Source organism: Vicia villosa, unplaced genomic scaffold, assembly GCF_029867415.1.
Source record: "Vicia villosa cultivar HV-30 ecotype Madison, WI unplaced genomic scaffold, Vvil1.0 ctg.000402F_1_1, whole genome shotgun sequence".
In the NCBI taxonomy this organism is placed as follows: Eukaryota; Viridiplantae; Streptophyta; class Magnoliopsida; order Fabales; family Fabaceae; genus Vicia; species Vicia villosa.
In genome coordinates this window covers 641,545-662,415 of record NW_026705181.1, presented here as the reverse complement: position 1 = coordinate 662,415, position 20,871 = coordinate 641,545, and the positions used below count along the sequence as shown (strand labels likewise).

At 37.7% G+C, this 20,871-nt stretch overlaps 2 protein-coding genes and 1 pseudogene across 2 annotated transcripts; 1 reads left to right on the top strand and 2 right to left on the bottom strand.

Annotated features, from left to right (window-relative positions):
• Nucleotides 1-6,682: 6,682 nt before the first annotated feature.
• LOC131627834 (heat shock cognate 70 kDa protein-like) lies at nucleotides 6,683-8,821 on the top strand (annotated as a pseudogene).
• A 239-nt stretch (nucleotides 8,822-9,060) lies between these two features.
• Nucleotides 9,061-10,931, bottom strand: LOC131627833 (probable receptor-like protein kinase At5g24010). The gene has a single exon (XM_058898695.1). The coding sequence runs from the start codon at nucleotides 10,728-10,730 to the stop codon at nucleotides 9,339-9,341; it is 1,392 nt and encodes a 463-aa protein (XP_058754678.1). The 5' UTR covers nucleotides 10,731-10,931; the 3' UTR covers nucleotides 9,061-9,338.
• A 5,103-nt stretch (nucleotides 10,932-16,034) lies between these two features.
• LOC131627832 (TMV resistance protein N-like) lies at nucleotides 16,035-20,377 on the bottom strand. The gene is made up of 5 exons (XM_058898694.1): nucleotides 19,692-20,377; nucleotides 18,489-19,584; nucleotides 18,128-18,403; nucleotides 16,978-18,033; nucleotides 16,035-16,863 (listed from the first exon to the last, which is right to left on the bottom strand). The coding sequence occupies exons 1-5, from the start codon at nucleotides 20,225-20,227 to the stop codon at nucleotides 16,387-16,389; spliced, it is 3,441 nt and encodes a 1,146-aa protein (XP_058754677.1). The 5' UTR covers nucleotides 20,228-20,377; the 3' UTR covers nucleotides 16,035-16,386.
• Between the last annotated feature and the right edge of the window lie 494 nt (nucleotides 20,378-20,871).

Below are 20,871 nucleotides of genomic sequence, written 5' to 3'. Positions count from 1 at the left end.
AAAGAATTTGGTTACAAACTGATATTTACTAACGGTTACAAACTGTCAAACTTATATTGAATACAAATTGAGTATTGTCAAACTGATATCAAATACAGATTGGTATTGTCAAATTGGTACAACAGGATGTTACGTGCAAACTGTTAAATCATCATACTATCAAATTGGGTTCAGTTACCGTGCATAGATAAAAATTTATGCACCATGCATAGATTATTATGGACTCTTGAATCAAATTCTAGACATCAATTGTTATTACTCAATACTCACCACTCAATACTCAATACTCAGTGCTGGATTAAAAACATGATCCAATGACTTATGTAGGCTTATGCATGGTGAATAAGTAAATCCTTATGCATATTAACCAAAGCCCTATCAAATTGATTGATTAAAAATTGATATTTGATTACAAAGTGTTAAATCATCATAATTGTTGAGATGAGAGAGGCTAAGAGGCATTTGAATTAAACCGTGTGTTTTGAAAAGCACTACGGATAATGTATTATATATATAGATAGATTACATCTAATTGCATAATATAGTCAATATGAGACTATTCTATATACAAATATTTTTAACACTATATATTTACAAATATCAACACTCCCCCTCAAGCTTGAGCATACAAGTCAAATGCATCAAGCTTGCCACATATATAGTTATTTTTGGGACTTCACATGGATTTTATAAACACATCTTCCAATTGATCATTAAGTTGATAAAGCTAGAGACGATGTCGCCTGATTCAATCTTATCTATGACAAAGTGACAGTCTATCTCAATATGTTTGGTCCTCTCATGGAAGACTAGATTTGAAGCAATGTGCAATGAAACTTGATTATCACAAACAAGTTTCATTGGTCTTACTTATTCAATTTGAAGTTCTTTGAGAAACTGTTTTAACCAAATGAGTTCATTTGTTTCCATTTTCATGGCCCTATACTCTGCCTCGACGCTTGATCTTGCAACTACATTTGGTTTCTTACTTTTATAGGATTTAAAGTTTCCTCCAACAAGTACACAATACCTAGAGGTGGATCATCTATAAATGGGTGACTCTGCCCAATCAACATCGGAGTATTTAACTATATGAGTATGTCCTTTATCTTCATACATGAGGCCTTTTCCTGGAGCATAGTTGATGTATCTCAGAATCTGGACAACATCATCCATGTGTTCTTGGCAAGGAGGACTTAAGAATTGGCTTACCATACTAACTGCAAAAGAACTATCCGGATGAGTAACTATGAGATAATTTAATTTTCCAACCAATCTCCTATACCTTCATGAGTTAGAGAGAGGTTTCCCTTAATTTTGTAGGAGTTTAACACTTGGATCCATAGGAGTATTAGCTGGTTTAACATTCAACAAACACATTTCTTCCAAAATATCCATAGCATATTTCCGCCGAGGAATCACCAAACCATATTTAGATTGAGTTGCCTTAATACCTAAAAAGTGTAGTTTACCAAGGTCTTTTGTCTGAAGTTGATTGGAGAGATATTGTTTCAATTGGATTATTCCCTCTTGATCACTACCAGTTATGATTAGGGGTGGCAAAACGGGCCGCCTGCCCCGCCTTATGCCCGCAAAAAAACGAGCGGGGCGGGCATGCCCGCAAAGTAAAATAGGCATCAAAATCATGCCCGCCCCGCCAAGATGGCGGGTTGGCGAGCGGCGGGCTTACCCGCCTATTTTTATTTATATTTTTTTAATAGATTAATATGCTTTTTTTTTATCTTTTAATTAAACTTTTCACTTATTTTTTAAAACAATTTTTTATAAAAGTAATTTTTTGACAAATTTACTCTAAAAAATATTACATATATTTATAAATAAATGTATAAAATAAACCATCAAGAATTGCAATTACTAGAATTAACTAAAAAAAGAGTGAGTTTTAGAGGAGGAGCGGGTTTTGACGAGCGGCGGGCTTTGGCGGGGCGAGTATGGCGGGCGGCGGGTTTTGGCGGGGCGGACTTTGGCGAGCGGCGAGCCTAAAATCCCAACCCAACCCGCCATTTTTTGGCGGGTGCGCGGGCGGCCCGGCGGGCCCCGGCCCGTTTTACCACCCCTAGTTATGATAGTACCATCTATATACATAATAAGATAAATAAACCATTGGGCTGAGTGACAATAAAACAAAGAATGACCAGCTTCATTACAAACCACACCAAACTATGGAACTACAATGCTGAATTTGCCAATCCAAGATCTCGAAAACTTCTTAAGACCATAAATAGATATGTGTAACCTACAAACCATATTCGATGACCCCCCCTGAGCAATAAACCCAAGTGGTTGCTGGATATAAACTTCCTCTTCAAGATCACCATGTAAAAATGCATTTTTGATATCAAGTTGACGAAGAGATAAATGTCGAATGGCTGTAATGGCGAGAAGAAGTCAAACTGATACCATCTTAGCCACAAGTGAGAAAATATCAGTATAATCCAACCCAAGAATCTAAGTGTATTCTTTGACTACTAAGAGAGCTTTGAATCAACCAATCTTACCATATGGACCAACCTTCAATGTATAAAGCCAATGGAAACTTACCAAAGATTTCCCAAAGGAAGAGGATCTACTTCCTAGGTACCATTGCTTTGAAGAATACACATCTCAACAATCGTTATTTGTCTCTACTTAGGGTAAGATAATGCTTCACTTGGAGTTTTAGGAATAGAAATTGAAGACAAATAAGACAAGTATAATGCATAAGGGAAAAATGGTGATAACATAAATCAATATAATGTGAAGAAGGATTTCATGTTTGACATATACCTTTTTGAAGGGCATCAGAAGATCGAACTTAGGTGGCAGAATCGAATCTGGTGATGGTGGGGACTTTGAAGGAGAGTCTGTAATGACCTCAAGGACATGTCTGACTTTGGGACAGGGACGACATACACTGCGTGATGACGCTGATATGTTTGAAGTGGTTGACAAGTTAGGGGGGGGTCAAGAGCTATAGAATTATGGGGAATAATGGTAGACGACACATTAATAACTGCCGGAAGAGTTGTGGGAGTAATTTCCTGAAGGCATTCCGGAGTTACGTGGTTGTACTCAAAATATTGAACAAACTCGAAGAAGGTAACATCGACCGATATGAGGTATCATTGTAGTGTAAGTGAATACAAATGATAACCTTTTTGGGATCAACGATAACCAAGAAAGAAACACTTTAGTGATCGAGTTGATAGTTCATCAAGATCAGGAGAGAGATTGTGTACAGAATATGTCGACCCGAAGACTCAGGGAGGAATTGGGCGAAGTGGGGAATTAGGAAAAAGAAGTAAATGAGGGGTTTTATTGTTAAGGATAGATAAGGGCATGTGATTGATAAGGTAACATGTCGTTAGCACAACATCCCTCCAAAACATAAGTAGGGTCGGGTGGATTCTACGAGATGCCGATTTTTGCGTTCCGCTACCCCGTTTTATTGAGGTGTGTGAGGACAATATGTTTGATGGAAAATACCATTACGTGACATAAATTTTGAAATTGTTGGGATAAATATTCCAGGGCATTGTTACTTCTTAAGGTACGGATAGCCACACCGAATTAAGTTCTTATTTCTCAATAAAATTGTTCAAAAATAGAAAATAATTCAGATATATTATTCATTAAAAACAACCATGTGTAACGTGAAAAAAATCAATAAAGGTTACAAAATACCTAGACTCAAAAGTAGAGACAATACATGAGGGTCCCCAAACATCATAGCGGACTAAAGCAAAAGAGGATGAAGCCAGTTTATTGACTCGATAGAGAAAGTGACTAAGAGTATGTTTCCCTAAATGACACAAATCACAATGTAAATTAGATAACTTGGATAAACTTGACACTAACTTCTATAGTTTGGGAAGACCTGGATGACCTAACTAAGCATGGATAGTGAGTGGAGAGTTTGTGGCTGAGCATGCCTTAGATGACACAGAGAGGTAGTAAAGACCTTGAGACTCATATCTGACGCCAATCATCTGTCCCGAACTCTGATCTTATAGGGTAATATTATCGTTAGTGAAGGTGACAATACAATCAAGAGAACGCGTTGATCGACTGATTGAAAGTAAATTAAATGGACAATTAGGTACATAGAGAACAAAAGTAACAAAGAGAAAAGGTTGAATTTAAACAGTACCAATCCCTTCAGATCAATTTTGAGAGCCTTTGGAAGAAGTTATAGTAGGTAAGAAACCATGAGTAGAGAAGGAAGAGAAAATACCTTTATTACCGGTAACATGAGCATACACATCAGAATCAAGGATCCAAGGGCCAAGAGAATGTGATTGAGAGAGACAAACAGATGAATTACTAGCATGTGCAACCGAAGCAGTAGAGCTAGATTTTTTTTATCATTCTGACACCACCTGATGAAATCATCGTAGCTTGGTGTAGAGCTCTGAAGAGATGGTGATGTCAGAAGAGTGAACGAGTGATCAATTTGAGCTATTTTCACCTGACGTGGAGGTCTGCCATGAAACCGTTAATAATAAACCCACCTCAAATGTGATTCTGATTGTTGCCAAGGGATGCAAGAGCAACAATATTACCTGGTACATGGGCAACAAGAGATGAAGAGGAGACCGTTCTAAAGCATGAGGTGTAGCCAAGCGCAATATTTTTTCACTAACTATATCATAGTTAGGAACAATATAGCCTGGTAAAATATGATTATGCACAAAATCGAGTTCTGGTGGTAGTCTGATAAGTGTCATGATCATGAAATACTTACTCTATTGTTCGGCATGAGTTGTTGCATATGTTATGAAGGGAATTAGGATTGTAAAATTTTCTTTCAGAGAGTTAGGTTGGAGGATGACACTGTATAGATAATGAACATCGTTGGAGAAGACTTTCTTGACCTTTCCCAACACTAACGCATCTCTATGCATTGCGTTATGGTTTTCCACATGTCCTAATCTCCAAGCACACGAGTTTTCTTCCATTTAGCGAGTTTGGCGGTAGGAACATCATCCACTTTTGTGGTTAGGTGATCTTTAAATCCCTGACCGTGAAACCACATCTTGACCGCACCAGTCCATATGTTGTAGTTGGATGTCCCAGTTAATTTTTCACACGGGATAAGTAGAACTTTGGTAAACGAGACAAAATCTGTGTCTCCCTTGGCTGAAAAAACAAAAAATCAAAGTGAAATCGGGGATGTTTGAACTGGAACACAATTTTTTATAAGTTGAAAATAAAAATCAAGGTACGATCTGGAAGCAGTATTGGGTAGCAAAAACCATGCAGGAATCAAACACATGATGCAAGGTGCTAGAGGCGGAAATAAAATAAAATATGAGATGATGAAAATGAGAAGAGATGAAATGATGCTTCAATGCAATGCTTCAAAGCAATGGTTGTAAGAGGGAGAAATCAAGTGTTTCTTTTTTCAAAAAATGAAGGGGGAAGAGAGAAGGGTTCTGGCGCGGGTTAATGAAAGAAAAGCGTTCAGAGATTTATTTCGAGACCACCAACACGTTTTTTTTAATAAATGGTGTTTATGGATATGCATCTTCGTACACACTTTTTTTCACATACGGAAATGCATCTCCAAATTAAGTTTTAACGTAAAAAGTTGTCTCTTCAATTTGATTTAAAAAATTGTGAAAATAGGTGTGTCCGAAAACGCATCTCCGAACGCTAGAGACATTATGAACTTTTCACGGTGGTGTGGGAGCACCTATAAAGATGAAAAGTACATTTCCCTAAATCTGAGAGTGATAAATTAAATTTAACAGGACCGGATGGGATGGCGGAGATACTAATTGGGCTACGCAGGGTGGGGGCAGGTCGGGTATTAGTATCGCCGCCCCGCACTTACTCCCATGATTAAAAATCAGATTTTCCTCCGTCCCATGACTCCAATTAAATTGGTTTTTCTCGATTATATGCAGGGTGAAGCAGCTGGATTAAGGGTGGCAAAACGGGCCCGGCCCGTCGGACATACCTGTTTTGCGCGCACTTTTTTGTGGGGCGGGACAAGGTTTTAGGCCCGTTCCCTTTAATGTGTCAGTTCCGCCCCGTTCCATTTTTTGCGGACACGAGATTTTTCATACAATTTTACTATTTTTAGACCTAAAAAGTTCAATGTCTACGGACCTTCCCCGCCCTGCCTTCACTTTTTTTTGCAGAGTAAGGCAAAATTTTAGACCAGAACACTCAAATATGTCCACCTCGCTCCATTTTTTTGCGGATTTTTGCAGGACGGACATATCCGTTTGCCACCCCAAGGCTGGATGCTACCGAATTTGGATTTTTTTGACGTGCATCCCCACTAGGAAAATTCTTAGGTGGACACATACCTAAGAAATTGTTTTACACACAACCAATCACAGAATTTTAATTAATTAAAAAAATAAATATTAATTTTTCTCTCTCCTTCATAATTCCAACGACCCCATGAATCTAATTAAAACCAAAATTAAAATTAAAATAAATTTAAAAAAGACTCTTTCTTATTGGTTGTGCCTAAGAATGTGGATTTATGGTCGTGTCCATGCAAGAATTGCTCTACCCACTTAACACTTTTTTTAATAAAAGTTAAAAATGCAATAATTACCTTTCAATCCACTACCGAGGGACTCTCTTTAATACACACGGGAAGAATAACAGCCATGGCTACTAATAAGAAGATATAAATTCATTTTATGGAGTCAAGATAAATTTATGTACACAGCTTTAAGATACTAAAGATATTTCAGCTAATTCATTTTCATATTCCACCTTATAAAAACCTACCTGAGATATTCACAATGCTGTATCTCTTTCTCTTCCACAGTCTAGAACACTAATCCTTCACTTACAAGAGAATGGCCAAAAACTATGAAGCACCTGCTATCGGAATCGACCTTGGCACCACCTATTCTTGTGTAGCAGTGTGGCAGGATAATAACAACCGAGCTGAGATTATCCACAATGATCAAGGCAATAGAACCACACCTTCTTTTGTTGCTTTCAATGATTCGCAAAGGTTGATTGGCAATGCCGCCAAAAATCAGGCTGCATATAACCCAACCAATACTGTCTTTGGTAATTGATATTTTTTCTGTTCTTACTTTGGTTTATAAATATTTTTATACTTGTTTCTACCTATTTTCTATGCTTTCATTAGAGAAGAACAAATTATACATCATTAACATTTTTTATTTACGCAGATGCAAAGAGGTTAATTGGAAGGAAATATAGTGATTCTATTATTCAGAAAGATATAAAGTTGTGGCCCTTTAAGGTCATTGCTGGTGCTGATGACACTCCCATGATCGTTGTTAAGTACAAGGGTAAAGAGAAGTGCTTTGTTGCCGAAGAAATATCATCTATGATCCTCTCAAAGATGCAGGAGATTGCAGAGAAATTTTTGGAATTTCCTGTAAACAATGCAGTGATTACTGTGCCTGCTTATTTTAATGATTCTCAGAGAAAGGCCACCAAGGATGCTGGTCTTATTGCTGGCCTCAATGTAATGCGGATAATCAACGAACCAACTGCTGCTGCACTTGCATATGGCATTCAAAAGAGAGGTAATTTTGTTGGAAAGCAAAATGTATTAGTCTTTGATCTTGGTGGTGGCACTTTTGATGTGTCTCTTCTAACAATTAAGGATAATAGATTTGAGGTAGAGGCCACTGCTGGGGATACTCACCTAGGAGGAGTGGACTTTGATAATAGAATGGTGAACCACTTTGTTGAAGAGTTAAAGAGGAAAAACAATGTGGACATTAGTGGGAATCCAAAAGCTTTAAGGAAGCTAAGAGCTGCTTGTGAGAGAGCAAAGAGGGCACTTTCATTTGACATTGAGACTACAGTTGACATAGAATGTCAGGGTATTGACTTCTGTTCATTAGTAACTCGAGCCAAGTTTGAGCAAATCAACATGGATCTCTTTGACAAATGTATGCAGATTGTCGGGAGTTGTCTACGTGATGCTAACATGGTCAAGAGTAGTGTAGATGATATTGCTCTTGTCGGGGGTTCTTCTAGAATTCCCAAAGTGCAACAGCTATTGCAAGAGTTTTTCAAGGGAAAGGATTTGTGCATGAGCATGAATCCAGACGAGGTTGTTGCTTATGGTGCAGCTGTGCAGGCTGCTTTGCTGACTGAAGGCATCAAGAGTGTTCCAAATTTGCTTTTGCAAGATATTACACCATTGTCTCTTGGTATCTCGACAAAAGGAGATATCATGAGCGTGGTGATTCCTAAGAACACTCCTATCCCTGTCATCTTGACAGAAGAAAGATGTAAGACAAGTGTAGATAACCAATTTGGCGTCTCAATTAAGTTTATGAGGGAGAGAATGAAAGCCAGTGAGAACAACTTGCTCGGTTTGTTTAGTCTCTCAGTTCCTCGTGCTCCTCGAGGCCTTTGTATCAAAGTAAGATTTGCTATAGATGTAGATGGTATATTAACTGTCACTGCCAAGGAAGAAACCACTGAAGCTAAGGAGATTACAATAACAAATGTTAATGGAAGATTGTCAAAGGAAGAAATTGAGAGAATGATCCAAGAAGCTGAGGATTTTAAGGTTGAAGATATGAAGTTCCAAGAGAAAGCTAGAGCAATGAATGCTCTGGACAATTATCTTTACAAGATGAGTAAAGTTATGAAAGATGATAGTGTTAGTTCCATGCTGACTCCAGCAGACAACTTGAAGATTAATTCTGCAATTATGAACGGAAAAAGTTTGATGGATAATCATTGCAACCAACACCAAGAAACATGTGTGTTTGTGGACTTTATGAAGGAGCTCCAAATCATCTTTGAATCCATGTTGAACAAGATCGACAAAGGTTTCTTATTCTTATGAGGAAAATAATTTGGAATGTTTTAGTTTTTTTATTTGCGTTTGTTAACTTCAGTTCACTCATGAATAATGATAAGATCATATATGAATATTGGTCATACCATAACACATAATTTGGTGCATCAGTAACCTCATATTACTACTCAATGAAAGTTGCATAATCATTTTCACACTTCAAACAGTTACAATGATAAAAGCTACAATATTTAAAACAGAACAAAACGAAAAATGCTCGAAACAAAATAGTGTAATGGCAAAAGGTACGGCTTAATAATATTATGATATAAACAAGTAAGACAACTTAGATATATTACAACAATTCCTAAAACGTGTTATCAGTCGGAATTTCATACTCTGCATCCTTCATAGGTTGATCGGCAGCATGTTCTTTCATGTTTCTCTTTTCCTATCAAAGCCACTTACTTAGATGGCTTGATTTGCAGATATTCTACAAACAACTTATTTACTTGTAGAATAAACACTGCGACTCACTTTTTTCTTTCAATAAAACTATAAGTTGCGAGTCTTAAGACTTAACATTATCCTCAGATGAACTCATAGGCAACCTTGACCATGATACAGATTCCCTCGACTCAATAATCCTTCTACGAATCACTATGGATAAGCTTAACACAATGCATACAGCAGCCACCATAGTAAGAAAAATACCAGTATTTCCACGTGACCGGCGGCTCTTAAGAACAAAATCAGCACAAACATTTCCATCAAGACTCTTGTATTGATTGTTCAACTTCATAACCTCAACCGCATTCAACATACCATCAATGACATGCGGAAGACTGCTCTTTGAAGGACCTATACTAACACTCAACGCCCCTACACTACTATCTCCATCGACAACAAAGTCAACATAATACGGGGAAGCCAGCGAACTCGTAATAGAAGAGATATCCAAATCCTCAACAGCCAAATAACCATTCACATAAACATTGAAATACAGCAAACCACCCGAAATGCTAGCAATATCACAGAAATGCAACCTAACCAGATACTTATATCCACCCGTAATCGGAAACATCCAAGTCATATTAACATTCGGCACAGAATCATTCTTACTTCTAATCAACCTAGCAGTGTTATAGACATTATCCGGTCCAACCTCGCGACTAGCACCTCCAACATGATAATTGATCCTACCACCAAAGTAAAATTTCTCAAACCCAACACTTGATTTGAGAAACTCCTCATCAGGAACCCAAGTCCTCCACAATGAATCATTAAAAGGCGTAACTTTAGGACCCCCAACAGTGACCCTATACACAACCTCAAGAGCTTGTTTGTTCAAATCATTAAAACTCTTCAAATTCCCTGAACCCATCAAATACTGTGCTGTTTCAGGAATAAGATCTGTAGGTGCAGAAATCACCTCAATAGCATTGACAAACGCAAAGTCCGAATCTTTACCAGGCACAAACACGATCTCAAGCTTTTCAGAATCAACCCATATAAGATACTCAACAACCCTAGGGTTTCTTTCGCTGTCAGTAACAAAACGAGTGAAATTACTCAAAACGATATACCCATCAACCAACATGCTAAATTTAGCAAGACCCAGGTCGAGATTTGATGAATTGAAGGCGTGAAAGTGGAAACGAACGAAGTGGGTCCCTTTGTTTTTGATTGGAAATGAGTATTTTGTAGGTTTAGTGAAAACCCTGGCGGTATGGTAGATTTGGGGCAAATTGGGAAGTGGGTTTTGGTTTTTGATGAAAAGGGGGTGTGAGGAAGTGGAAAAAGAAGGGGAGTGTTCGGCGGTGAAAGGACGGTTGTTGAGGAGGGTGGTGGGGGAAGTGGAACCGCAGTTGATGAGGTAGTTGTCGGGGGGAGAGAAGAGGTGGGAGAAGACAGAGAGTGTGGAGAAGGAAAGGAGGAAGAGGAGAGAGAAGAGGTTTTTCATGGTTGGTTTGTGGCTGTGTGGAAGATGTGGGATGAGGAGGAGGAGGAAGAAGAAGAAGGAGGGGGAAGACTGACCTGGCCAGACGAGTCGAGTGGGACCCACACGTTGTCAGAACTCACAGGCTGTTGGAATCACTTTTCTTTCTTTCTTTTTCATTGATTCATTCCACCCAGTCACTCTCGTTGTTCTCCTTACACCATTTCCAAGAACTTTCCAAATTAATTTTATTATAATTGGTTTGGATTTTTTAATTACTTTTCTTCTTCTTTTGTATGTCCTAGAGAGGGGGTGATTTAGGATCGATTTTGATTCAAAATCACTCCTCCGAATCGTTCTTGTTTCTCTATAAGTTAAATAAGTGATTTTCACATATATTTATTGTTTTTTTTGTGATTTCGTCATTTTAGTGCGTCGTTGTTTGTTTTGATTTCCCGTCTTTATGCGGTGTATTTTGTTTTTCTGTCGTTGTGCGCAGTGTTCATTTGTTTCAGGTTGAAAGATGAGTTTCGATCTAGTGCAGATCCTATCTATGACTTTAGTGCCATTAACGCTACAGATCTGGAGGCATGAGTATTTCAGACATTTCAATATAGTCATATTTATATTCGTAGGCATATGTAATTTGCCGTTTTATGCTATTAACATAGATGCTGTGAGTTTGTTTGCAGATTCATCCTTTTTGTTTTTGGCGATTTTTAATTTGTATCGCAACAATGTACTCTATCGATTGGAATGAATGAATATTTTATTTAGTAAAAAAATAAATAAATAATGATTCTTGAATGAAAATGAAAATTTATGAAAATTTTTATAAAATAAATTTACATAATTAAAAGGAGACTTCACATGATTTTTTTAAATGTGGTCTTAGATTTATAGCTTAGTGCGTGACACATTCATGCACTTAAGCTTTGTTGTATTTTTAGGCGGAATTTGACAATTGCTTTTCACTTTTCTATTTTATTTTATTCTAAATTGTTAATTTATTCATCTTCCTCCATTGTATAGAGATCATTTTTGCCTTTCAAATATTTTTCACTCTTTCTTATAACCTAGACTTACTTTCTTCTCATAAACTCTTTCCTCCTTCCCTAAGCTCCAGTGACCTTTGATTTCGCCAACTTTTCCTTTTATTTGGGTTCTATATTTTCTGATTCACCTTTATTTTCAAGTTTCATTTGCTTTTAACCATTTCTTTGCGTCACTTATTTATTCAGGTACCGTTTCTAGCCCCATTTCAATAATACAAGAAATATTGTCGGGTTGGAAATTTTGAGGTCTAACTTGTTGTCTTTTTCGTCTATAGGTTGCGCCATGACGACACTTGTGAAGGTGGAAACCCATTTTTTAGCTTCTCTTTTTGTTAAGGCTCCCACTTATACCCATTTGGTAAAATAATCTTAAGCGACAATTAGGAACTTCAACTTCCTAAGGATTAAGTGAAAAAAGCTGAGGATGTTCATACTCCAATGCAATAAAGTACGAACTTGCTCTCATCTTCACAAGATTAGCATCAACAGAATCAATGGGAAATATACCATGTTCGTTATATGCCATAATTGTAGATATCCAGGAAGACTATGAGGTACCATGTATGATCGCCATCATCACTTTAGGAGTTTCGATGTTAGGCTTGCCCAAAGATTCATATATAAAGGAGTAGTTGATTACTGTAGCTCTTGTGCCTGAAATCTTGGTCAAGACGTCTGTCCTGATGTTCTGCTCCCTCGAGTTATGCACGATCTTATGTGATCTGAACCTGGCCAGTTTTTCTATGGCCATGGCGACATACCTTTATAGTAATAGATCTTTGATTTACACATCTCCCTTGCCTTAGGATACAACAAGTAGTGATTCTGTTTGCTACTTGACTTCTTTTGCCTCCATCTTGGATGCCAATGTAAGACAATTGTTGAAGGCTTCATATTCTTCATGGTTGTTAATGGTTGTGAATTAAAAACGTAAGGATATCTCAACTGTCACTTCCCTTGTTGTTGGACGACCCATCTGGGAACTTAGTCCATTTTGCACTTGTCTCTAGGGTGGCCAATGTCATTTCTTCTAGGAAGTCTGTAAACACTTGAGCCTTCAATACCTTACTTGGTTCGAAGTCGATGTCGAATTCAGAAATCTCAAATGACCATTTAGTCATTCGCCTTGCAAAATCAGGTATGTGAATGAATATGTTTAAGATGTTGGTTGGTCTAAAAGAGGATGATGTGTGCTAGGAAATACCTTCGTAGATATCTCGAGGCCATCATAAACACTAATGCAATATTCCCTATCTTTTGGTAAAGTGTTTTCTGCCTTATTAGCGCTTTAGATGTGAAGTATACCGGTGTTAGCCTGAGATTTTTGCCTTAGCCTTTTCTACATGAATGTGAGATTGAGGTGGATATAAATACTAAGTTTAGGTAGCTAAGTCATGTTGTCAACACCAAGCTGCAAATTCGACAAGTGGAGTTTGCGACATATATGATTAGGTAACTTGAACACGTTTTCAACAAAAATAACAATTTGAAGTGGTTTGAGAACCAAAGACACCTAGAAATACATCAGAAGACTAAAGCCCACCTAGAAGATACATGACAAATCATGGAGATATAACTGTCATTGGCAGTTATTGATGTAACTAATATATAAATAGATTTTGATATTGTAATAGGGGTTCACATTTCATTTTGCTCTCTTTAAAATTCACATTCCCAAAACACATAGATAAAGAATTTGTAAGAAATATATGAACTTACGTCCCAGTCTTAATTCGAGCATTTTTTATGCAAGTGCTTAACTATTTTCCTTTATTTACTTTATCCATTCAAGCACTTATGCATTTACTTTCTTGAATCTTTACATTGAAAACCTTTTAGCACCGTCACATTTTTTCAAAAGTTTAACACAAAGTGTCCTTTAGGATTTTCCAATTTGATCCTATAAGTGAACTAAAACCCGTTGATTGTTTATCAAAAACACTACATTTTACAGAAAGTATATGTGCTTTTATGATTGTTTCGTTCTTTACATCTAAATGTTGTCAATTATTGAGTGTTTATGCATTTGAGGAGTGGAAAAATTGTTAGTATGTCTATACCATTTGGAAAATCATCCCCTCAAGGAATTCCTCCTCCCCATAAAAACGCTCCAAGTGCAGAAGAACAACCAATCGGAATGACGGTTGGAGGTGCAAACACTTCAACAACCATTGGAGTAACTACTCCTGTAGTGAGTCACACGTTAGTTTCGACTACAACTACACCTATTTTCACTCTCGAGTCCACTCGAAGTGAGCTTGTTTCTTCAATAATATGTTGAACGGTAAAACATGTTGAGTTGATCTCGAGATGAACCTATTTAGGTATGTGAGAATCCCGTTCACTTTCATTATCCCTTTCGTCATAGTTAGTGTCTCCATTTTTACAAGTGTTTCACACTTGTACGAGTTAGCTTCCACGCTTCTCTCCGTTAAGTAGAATCCCAAGAATTTGCTAGCTTGCTAGCTCTGGTCCCGAAGGTGCACTTCTCAAGTGTAAGCCTCGTATTATACTCTCAAACTAGTCTCAACACGTTGTGCCTCTTTTCTTCACTAGATTTTACGATCTTGTCGTCCCTGTATATCTCAGTGTTTCTTCGATTTCCTTTTCAAAAATATTATTTATCATCCTTTGATATGTTGCACCAGCATTATTAAGTCCAATGGCATGACATTGTATCGCAAGTTGGCGTGTTTCGTCATGAAGGCGGTTTTGTCTCAGTCTGCTTCGTGCATAAGGAGTTGGTTGTATCCAGAGTACGAGTTCATGAATGACAACAATTTGTAGTCGACAGAGTTATCTACCAGATTGTTGATGTTGGGGAATGGATACGAATTTTAGGGGCAAGTCCGATTGAGCTTGGTGTAATCTACATTCCACCTCCCATTTTCTCGACGCCGTTTTAACTAGGACAAAATTGGAGATCCATTTAGTGTATCTTACTTCATAAATAAAGTTGGAATGAAGTAGGCCTTAAATCGTGTTCATGGGGACTTAGACTTTCTTGAGAATAGTTGTCTCATTCTTTGGGCCACGTATCGGATGAAAGGATCAATATTTAGCTGGTGACAAGCTACATTGGGGTAAATGGCAGGAATTTTATCAGTGGAGATCACGAAGAGGTCGAAATTTAATTATTAGACACCCAGATTCACTGTCTAGTTGTGTCTTTCTTCAATGAAAACCAAACCATTATTTAGTACCGTAAGGGCGAGTGACAGAGATGTTGGTGTACATGATGTCACATGATTATGTTGGCGTACAGTACGTCGCTCGAACTTCCGTCGTAGATAAACACTCTTGAGACTGTATGGTTATCCACAATAGCAGTCACTACTAATGAAAGTGTTGCGTTTGGGATACCTTCCAACTTTTTGCTATCTTGGAATGTTAGGATGAATTTTTCTTTCTTTGGTTTCCCTTTTCTGCTGTCAACAATCTTGAGGAATTCTTATTCTAGGTTTCTTTCTCGGCTCCTTCTTGTTGAATAATCCTCTATCATTGGGGAACACGACAAGGTTTGATGGAATTCTTGAAGGAGACACGTGGGAGGTTACTTTGTTAGCGAGATAAGAGATCATCATCGCTAATCGCACGAGATTGTTGTTGATGAGATGCGACTTTTAGAATTAGATGAATTTGATGTGCGAGTGCGTTAGAATCAAAAGTTGATTCCCACACACGGTGTCATTGTTTTGTGGTGGAATGAGAAAAAAAGGTGATGCGAGAATGAGCTCTTCTAGTACGGCGGTGAGACCTTCAGGTTCAGTAGAGTGGGGAAGACCGTCAAGGTTAACACTTCAATGCTAAAGTTGTCAGTCAGTGAAGTCAAAAAGATATAGTTTGAGAATGAGAGTGAGATAATACCTGCAATCAACGCGTGGTAGGGTTTATATATGACGGGCTGTTTAAAACGCCTCTGTCTAACCCTACGTGTAATGGGGGAGCTGTGTGATCAATTCTAATGATAAATGATGCTTGGGTGATTAGGGATTAGGTGCTCGGTTTTTTACGAGGTTCCACTTTATTGTCCGTCCTACTTGGTGGAGTTCTGGATTAGGCCTTCGTAATTGAGTTTGCCGCTTGCGCCTTTGGCTGGCGGGGAACAAATGTGTTGAAATTTGGCTGCACAATTGGTGCGACAATTTGTCATGTTGGTCTGGGAGATAAACAATGGTTTGGAATAATACCAAAGATCAACCTAACCAGGTAAAGAAAAAGCTATCATGATGTCGCAATGGTGGAACAATGAACAACATATATGCAAGCAACGAATCAACATTTATTATCGGAGTAATGGACATGTGCAGTAAATTCAATCGTTTTTACAAGTCACATTCAAATTTTATTTTCGACTGAATCTAATCATTTTCATGGTAAACAATAGACACTAAAACAAGTTTCACACTTTGTAATATCTAAGATTCATCTGCCTCTGATACAGCTTCAAGGTTGTTTGCTAGTGCAGCATCTTGTTGGTCAAATTTGTAACATCATGCTACTTTCAGCTTCATGTTCATCAAGGAATGATATGATCGTCAAGGACTTTGAAACACCGACACACAAGAACATTGACACTGAGACATCTTGTTCTTGCTACAAAGGTATATGATCTCCAATTATCTTCAACTCTCATTGAATTGACTCTTCGCTTTGTTCCAAACTTCAACATCTTGCTTACATACCAATCGTGAACCACACCTCACTATTTGCAGCGATTGACAGCAATAACATTTCAATGCAAATTCAATGTCATTCCAACAATCATCTTTGAGTATTCTGTCGCGAAATTGATCAATGGACAAGTAGAGAATATAAAGATGAGGATGACATGGATTCATAGGAGGTAATCTTCTGGAGCTGATAAACAGCTTACCATTAGGTGAAAACAGATAACAATCAATCTCATGCTTACATAGTTCAGGTGGATCAGCATAACTCTCTAATAGAAAACACAGAGAAAATCCTACCCAATCATCTAGAGGACAATTCTTAGGAACTTGTATTTTTGCCCAGGAAACAGTTCTTTGAGGAACAAACCAAGAGGGAATTACTTCCCCAGGGATAAGCATGTCAAATCTTGCAGATGGAAGACAAAATGCCTGAAATATTTGTGTCGTATGTTATTATGCATTGACTGTCTTAAATCTTAATGTATCACAATCAAAGTACTTCAAGAATTTTTATTGAGCGACAGATAAATCTACTATACTTACCTCAATAAAGCTGCCAAAAAGTTTTTGAACATTGTTTAGTCGTCTAGGTGATGCAAAGAGACTACATGGCTTTGCTGGATTAAATTTCGTAGTTTCCAGTGAATCACAATTGCTTGCATCCAACTGTGTCATACTTGATGCAAGCTCTGGCAACGATTGTAGCTTCTGGCAGGAATTTAGAGTAAGCAAATCCAGTCGTGGAAGTTTAGAAATTGCGCTCGGTATGCTAACAAAATTGTTACCAGTTAGATTCAAAGAACTCAACGATGATAGGTGGCAAAAATAATCTGGTATTGATTTGTCAGAAAGGTTACAGTAACTTAGATTTATATATCTCAAAGAGGGTAGACTCGAGACAGAAGTTGGAAATCTGAATCCAGTGGAATCTGGTTGACTCCCAAACATCCAATTGAAGGGAAGAAACCAATTCTTCGACTTGGATAATGGACCTTTGCAACCGGAAAATGATAATACTCTAAGTCTATCTAGATAAAAAATGGAGGAAGGTAGTTCATCGATAGCAGTATCATTGGCAAGGAGTTCCTCCAAACTCTTGATTTCCTTTAAACCATCTGGCAATCTACAAAGTTTTGAACATCCGGAAATGTCCAACGTTACGAGGGAATTCAATCCATGAATCGTGTCTGGTATGCAAACAAGACTTTTGCAGTCCTTTAAGTTCAACATAATAAGTCCAACTAGGGATCCAAGTGATGAGGGTAGTTTTCTTATAGCTGTTCCTTGTAACTCAAGCAATGATAGATTTTCCATGTTTTCCCCGAATTCCGGAAGGAATTTAAATTCGGAACAGCCAGAAAGAGTTAACATCTGCAGAGAACTCATCTCCAATTTCCCTGGAAGAGACTTAAGACTTTTGCAGTCTTCGAAATTCATCAAAACAACTTTCTTGTGACGTACAAGAGACGGATGAACTTCGTTTAGGCTTGCACATCCTTTAAGAATCAAGTTTTCAAGATTTGGAACACCGGAAAAATCAGGCAATCTCTTTAGGTTCTTGGAAAAAGCCATATTCAAGTACTTCAGCTTTTCCATAAACTGCTCAAAATCGTAAAGATGTGAGAACAAGTTATCAGCATGAAATGTCACGGTGATGAAATTTAATAGAGCTCTCGATGAAAGACTCTCTTACCTTTATTCCTTGCCAAAGTTGTTGAATTTTGCTATGAGATAGTTTAATGTTAACAACTTCATCGAGTGGATTTGTTAGTGGCAAAGCTTTCAAAGGACATCCTCTCCAGCGAAGAACTTTCAAAGAGCTAGGGAGGCAATTGAGGCCGAGGGGAAGTTGCATCTCGCATAAACTGAGATATTTTAGCTGACTTGTCTTAAAGAATGCTTCAGTGCTCCAGCATGCTTCATATGGTTGAAGTAACTTCATAGCTATGCTGTTAATCGCATCAGTTCCCTATAAAACCATAACCAAAAGCATAATCTTAAAGAATGAGGGAAAACACAAACTTAAGCAAGCAAATCGTTGCATTAGCACTTACCTTATTTTTTGTCAACACATGATCAATGTCGTCTCGAGACCATAACCTACTACGTCTGCTTGGATCATTTGGAGACTCCTGAAATACAATATCCCTGCCCATTTCTTGAAGCAAATCATGCATATCAAGTTTTTCATCCCTGCAATCTATAGTTATCAAAGATCTTTCAATCAAAATTTCGATTCCAATTTGAGGGAAATAACCGTAACATTCCAATAAATCTATTACTTTATCTGTCTTCATTCCCTTGAAGAAACATGCAATATCTAGAAAAATATCCTTCTCCATGGGATCTAAACTCTCATAACTTATTTTCAGTTTATCTTGGATTCTAGGGTGTGGAACACTTCTTATTTTCTTAATCGCACTATGCCAAACATCGACATTTCTTCCATAGAGATAGGAACCTAACACCTCGAGTGCCAATGGAAGACCACCCGTATAGTCCACCACTTCTTTGGTCAAATCCAAATACCCTTCTTGTGGTTTATCTCCTTTAAAGGCTTTCAAACAAAAGAGATTAAGGGCATCTTTTTGGAATAGCATTCCAACTTCATAAGTTTTATGTACTCCATGTGTCACTAGCAAGTGTTTATCTCTAGTTGTGATTATTACTCTACTTCCCGGACCGAACCAATCTTGTTTCGCAGCTAAATTCTCCAACTGGTTTACATCATTCACATCATCAAGAACAAGCAGAACCTTTTTTCTGCATAAAGAGTTTCGTATTGTGTTTTTCCCATCGTACAAATTATGAAAATCATTCTTACTTATACTTAGCTGAGATAGAAGTTGTCTTTGTATGTGAACTAAACCTTTTCTCTCAGACAACTCTCTGACATTCTCAACAAAGCAAGTAAGTTCAAATTCACCTTGGATTGCTTTATAGACAGATCTAGCAATAGTTGATTTGCCTATGCCACCCATACCCCATATGCCTATAAAGCGCACATCGTTTAACTGCATACCTATGAGCTTGTTCACTTCATCCACCTTTGAAGCAATCCCAACAAGGCTCTCGGTGCAAGATGGCAACTTCGGAACCAACTTTCTATGTATGTGTTGAGCAATGTTTTCCACTAGTGATGCCTCATGCCTGTTCAGACAACAAGCAAAATCCAATGTAAAATCTTAAACACATGCAATGAATTCAACAATCTTAAACACATACAAATATGTCTAATAATGAAATAGCTAGCTTACTGGCCATTGGAGTCCCATCCAGAGTAACTGGCAACTTGTGCCAAAGCATCTCTCCATCTTTCAACCCTGTCACTGTGTTCACCAAATTTCTCTTGATGTTTTCTGAAAGCATCCTCATAGCTTCCTCTTTGATGCCGAACATCAGACGGATCCACACCATAGAAGACTGGCAAAACTTCAAGACCCTGCAGGTTGTTCTTGCTAGTGCTACACTCCATGATCATTTGCAGCTCATCCAAACACCAAGTGGAAGAAGCATAGTCTGGTGAGAGAATAGTGATGGCAAACATAGAATCTTGAATTGCATTGATTAGCTTTTGGGAAATGACTTGGCCTCTCTCAAGATCTTTGTCATCTCTGAAAGTTGTGATCCCTTTTCTTTCAAGGGAAGCACATAGATGATCGGTGAATCCTTTGCGAGTATCTTCTCCTCTAAAACTCAAAAACACATGGTAGGTGCATAGCCTTGTGGTTGAACTTGAACTGCAAGGAGAAGAAGAAGAAGAGGATGCTGCACATAGAGTGAGTGCTTCCATTTGTTCAACAATAGCCACAACTCTGAGCTTGTATTTTTCTGTGTTATTTTACATGAAATGAATACAAGCTTTTATTAAAGAGTGCAAGTGGGAATAAAAGTAATGTTCGGTTTGAGTGGAAGGTGGTATGGTAGATTCTAGTGTGAAAGAGAGAACCATCCATGACTATAAAGAGAAAGATGAAGTGTATTTAACATAGAATAAGAATAACCAAGACTTTTACAAATATGGTCTACCAGGGAAAGAGATTTTTTTTTTTTTTTTAGTATTTACATTGGGAGTACCATGGATGAAGATCAAAATATAAATATAATTTACATCTTTAATTTTTGATCCATGTGTATTCTAAAACCACTAATCCCGTTAGTCTCATTATTTGTTTGTTAATCTATATTATTCTTGATCTAACCAAAATTATGTTTGCATTGTAGTTAGGGCTGTTTTTCGGTCCGGACCAGTCCGGATATTCAAGGTTGCGAGAGTTGGACCGAAAATTTAATCGGGTAAACCGGATCAGAACAATGTTGGTTAATTTTTAGACCGAAATTGATCTAGTACGTTCGGGTAAACAGGGACTGGACCGGATAATAGATGATTTGTTAATAAAAATCGAGACTAGACCGATAATTTTCGGATCGGGTATC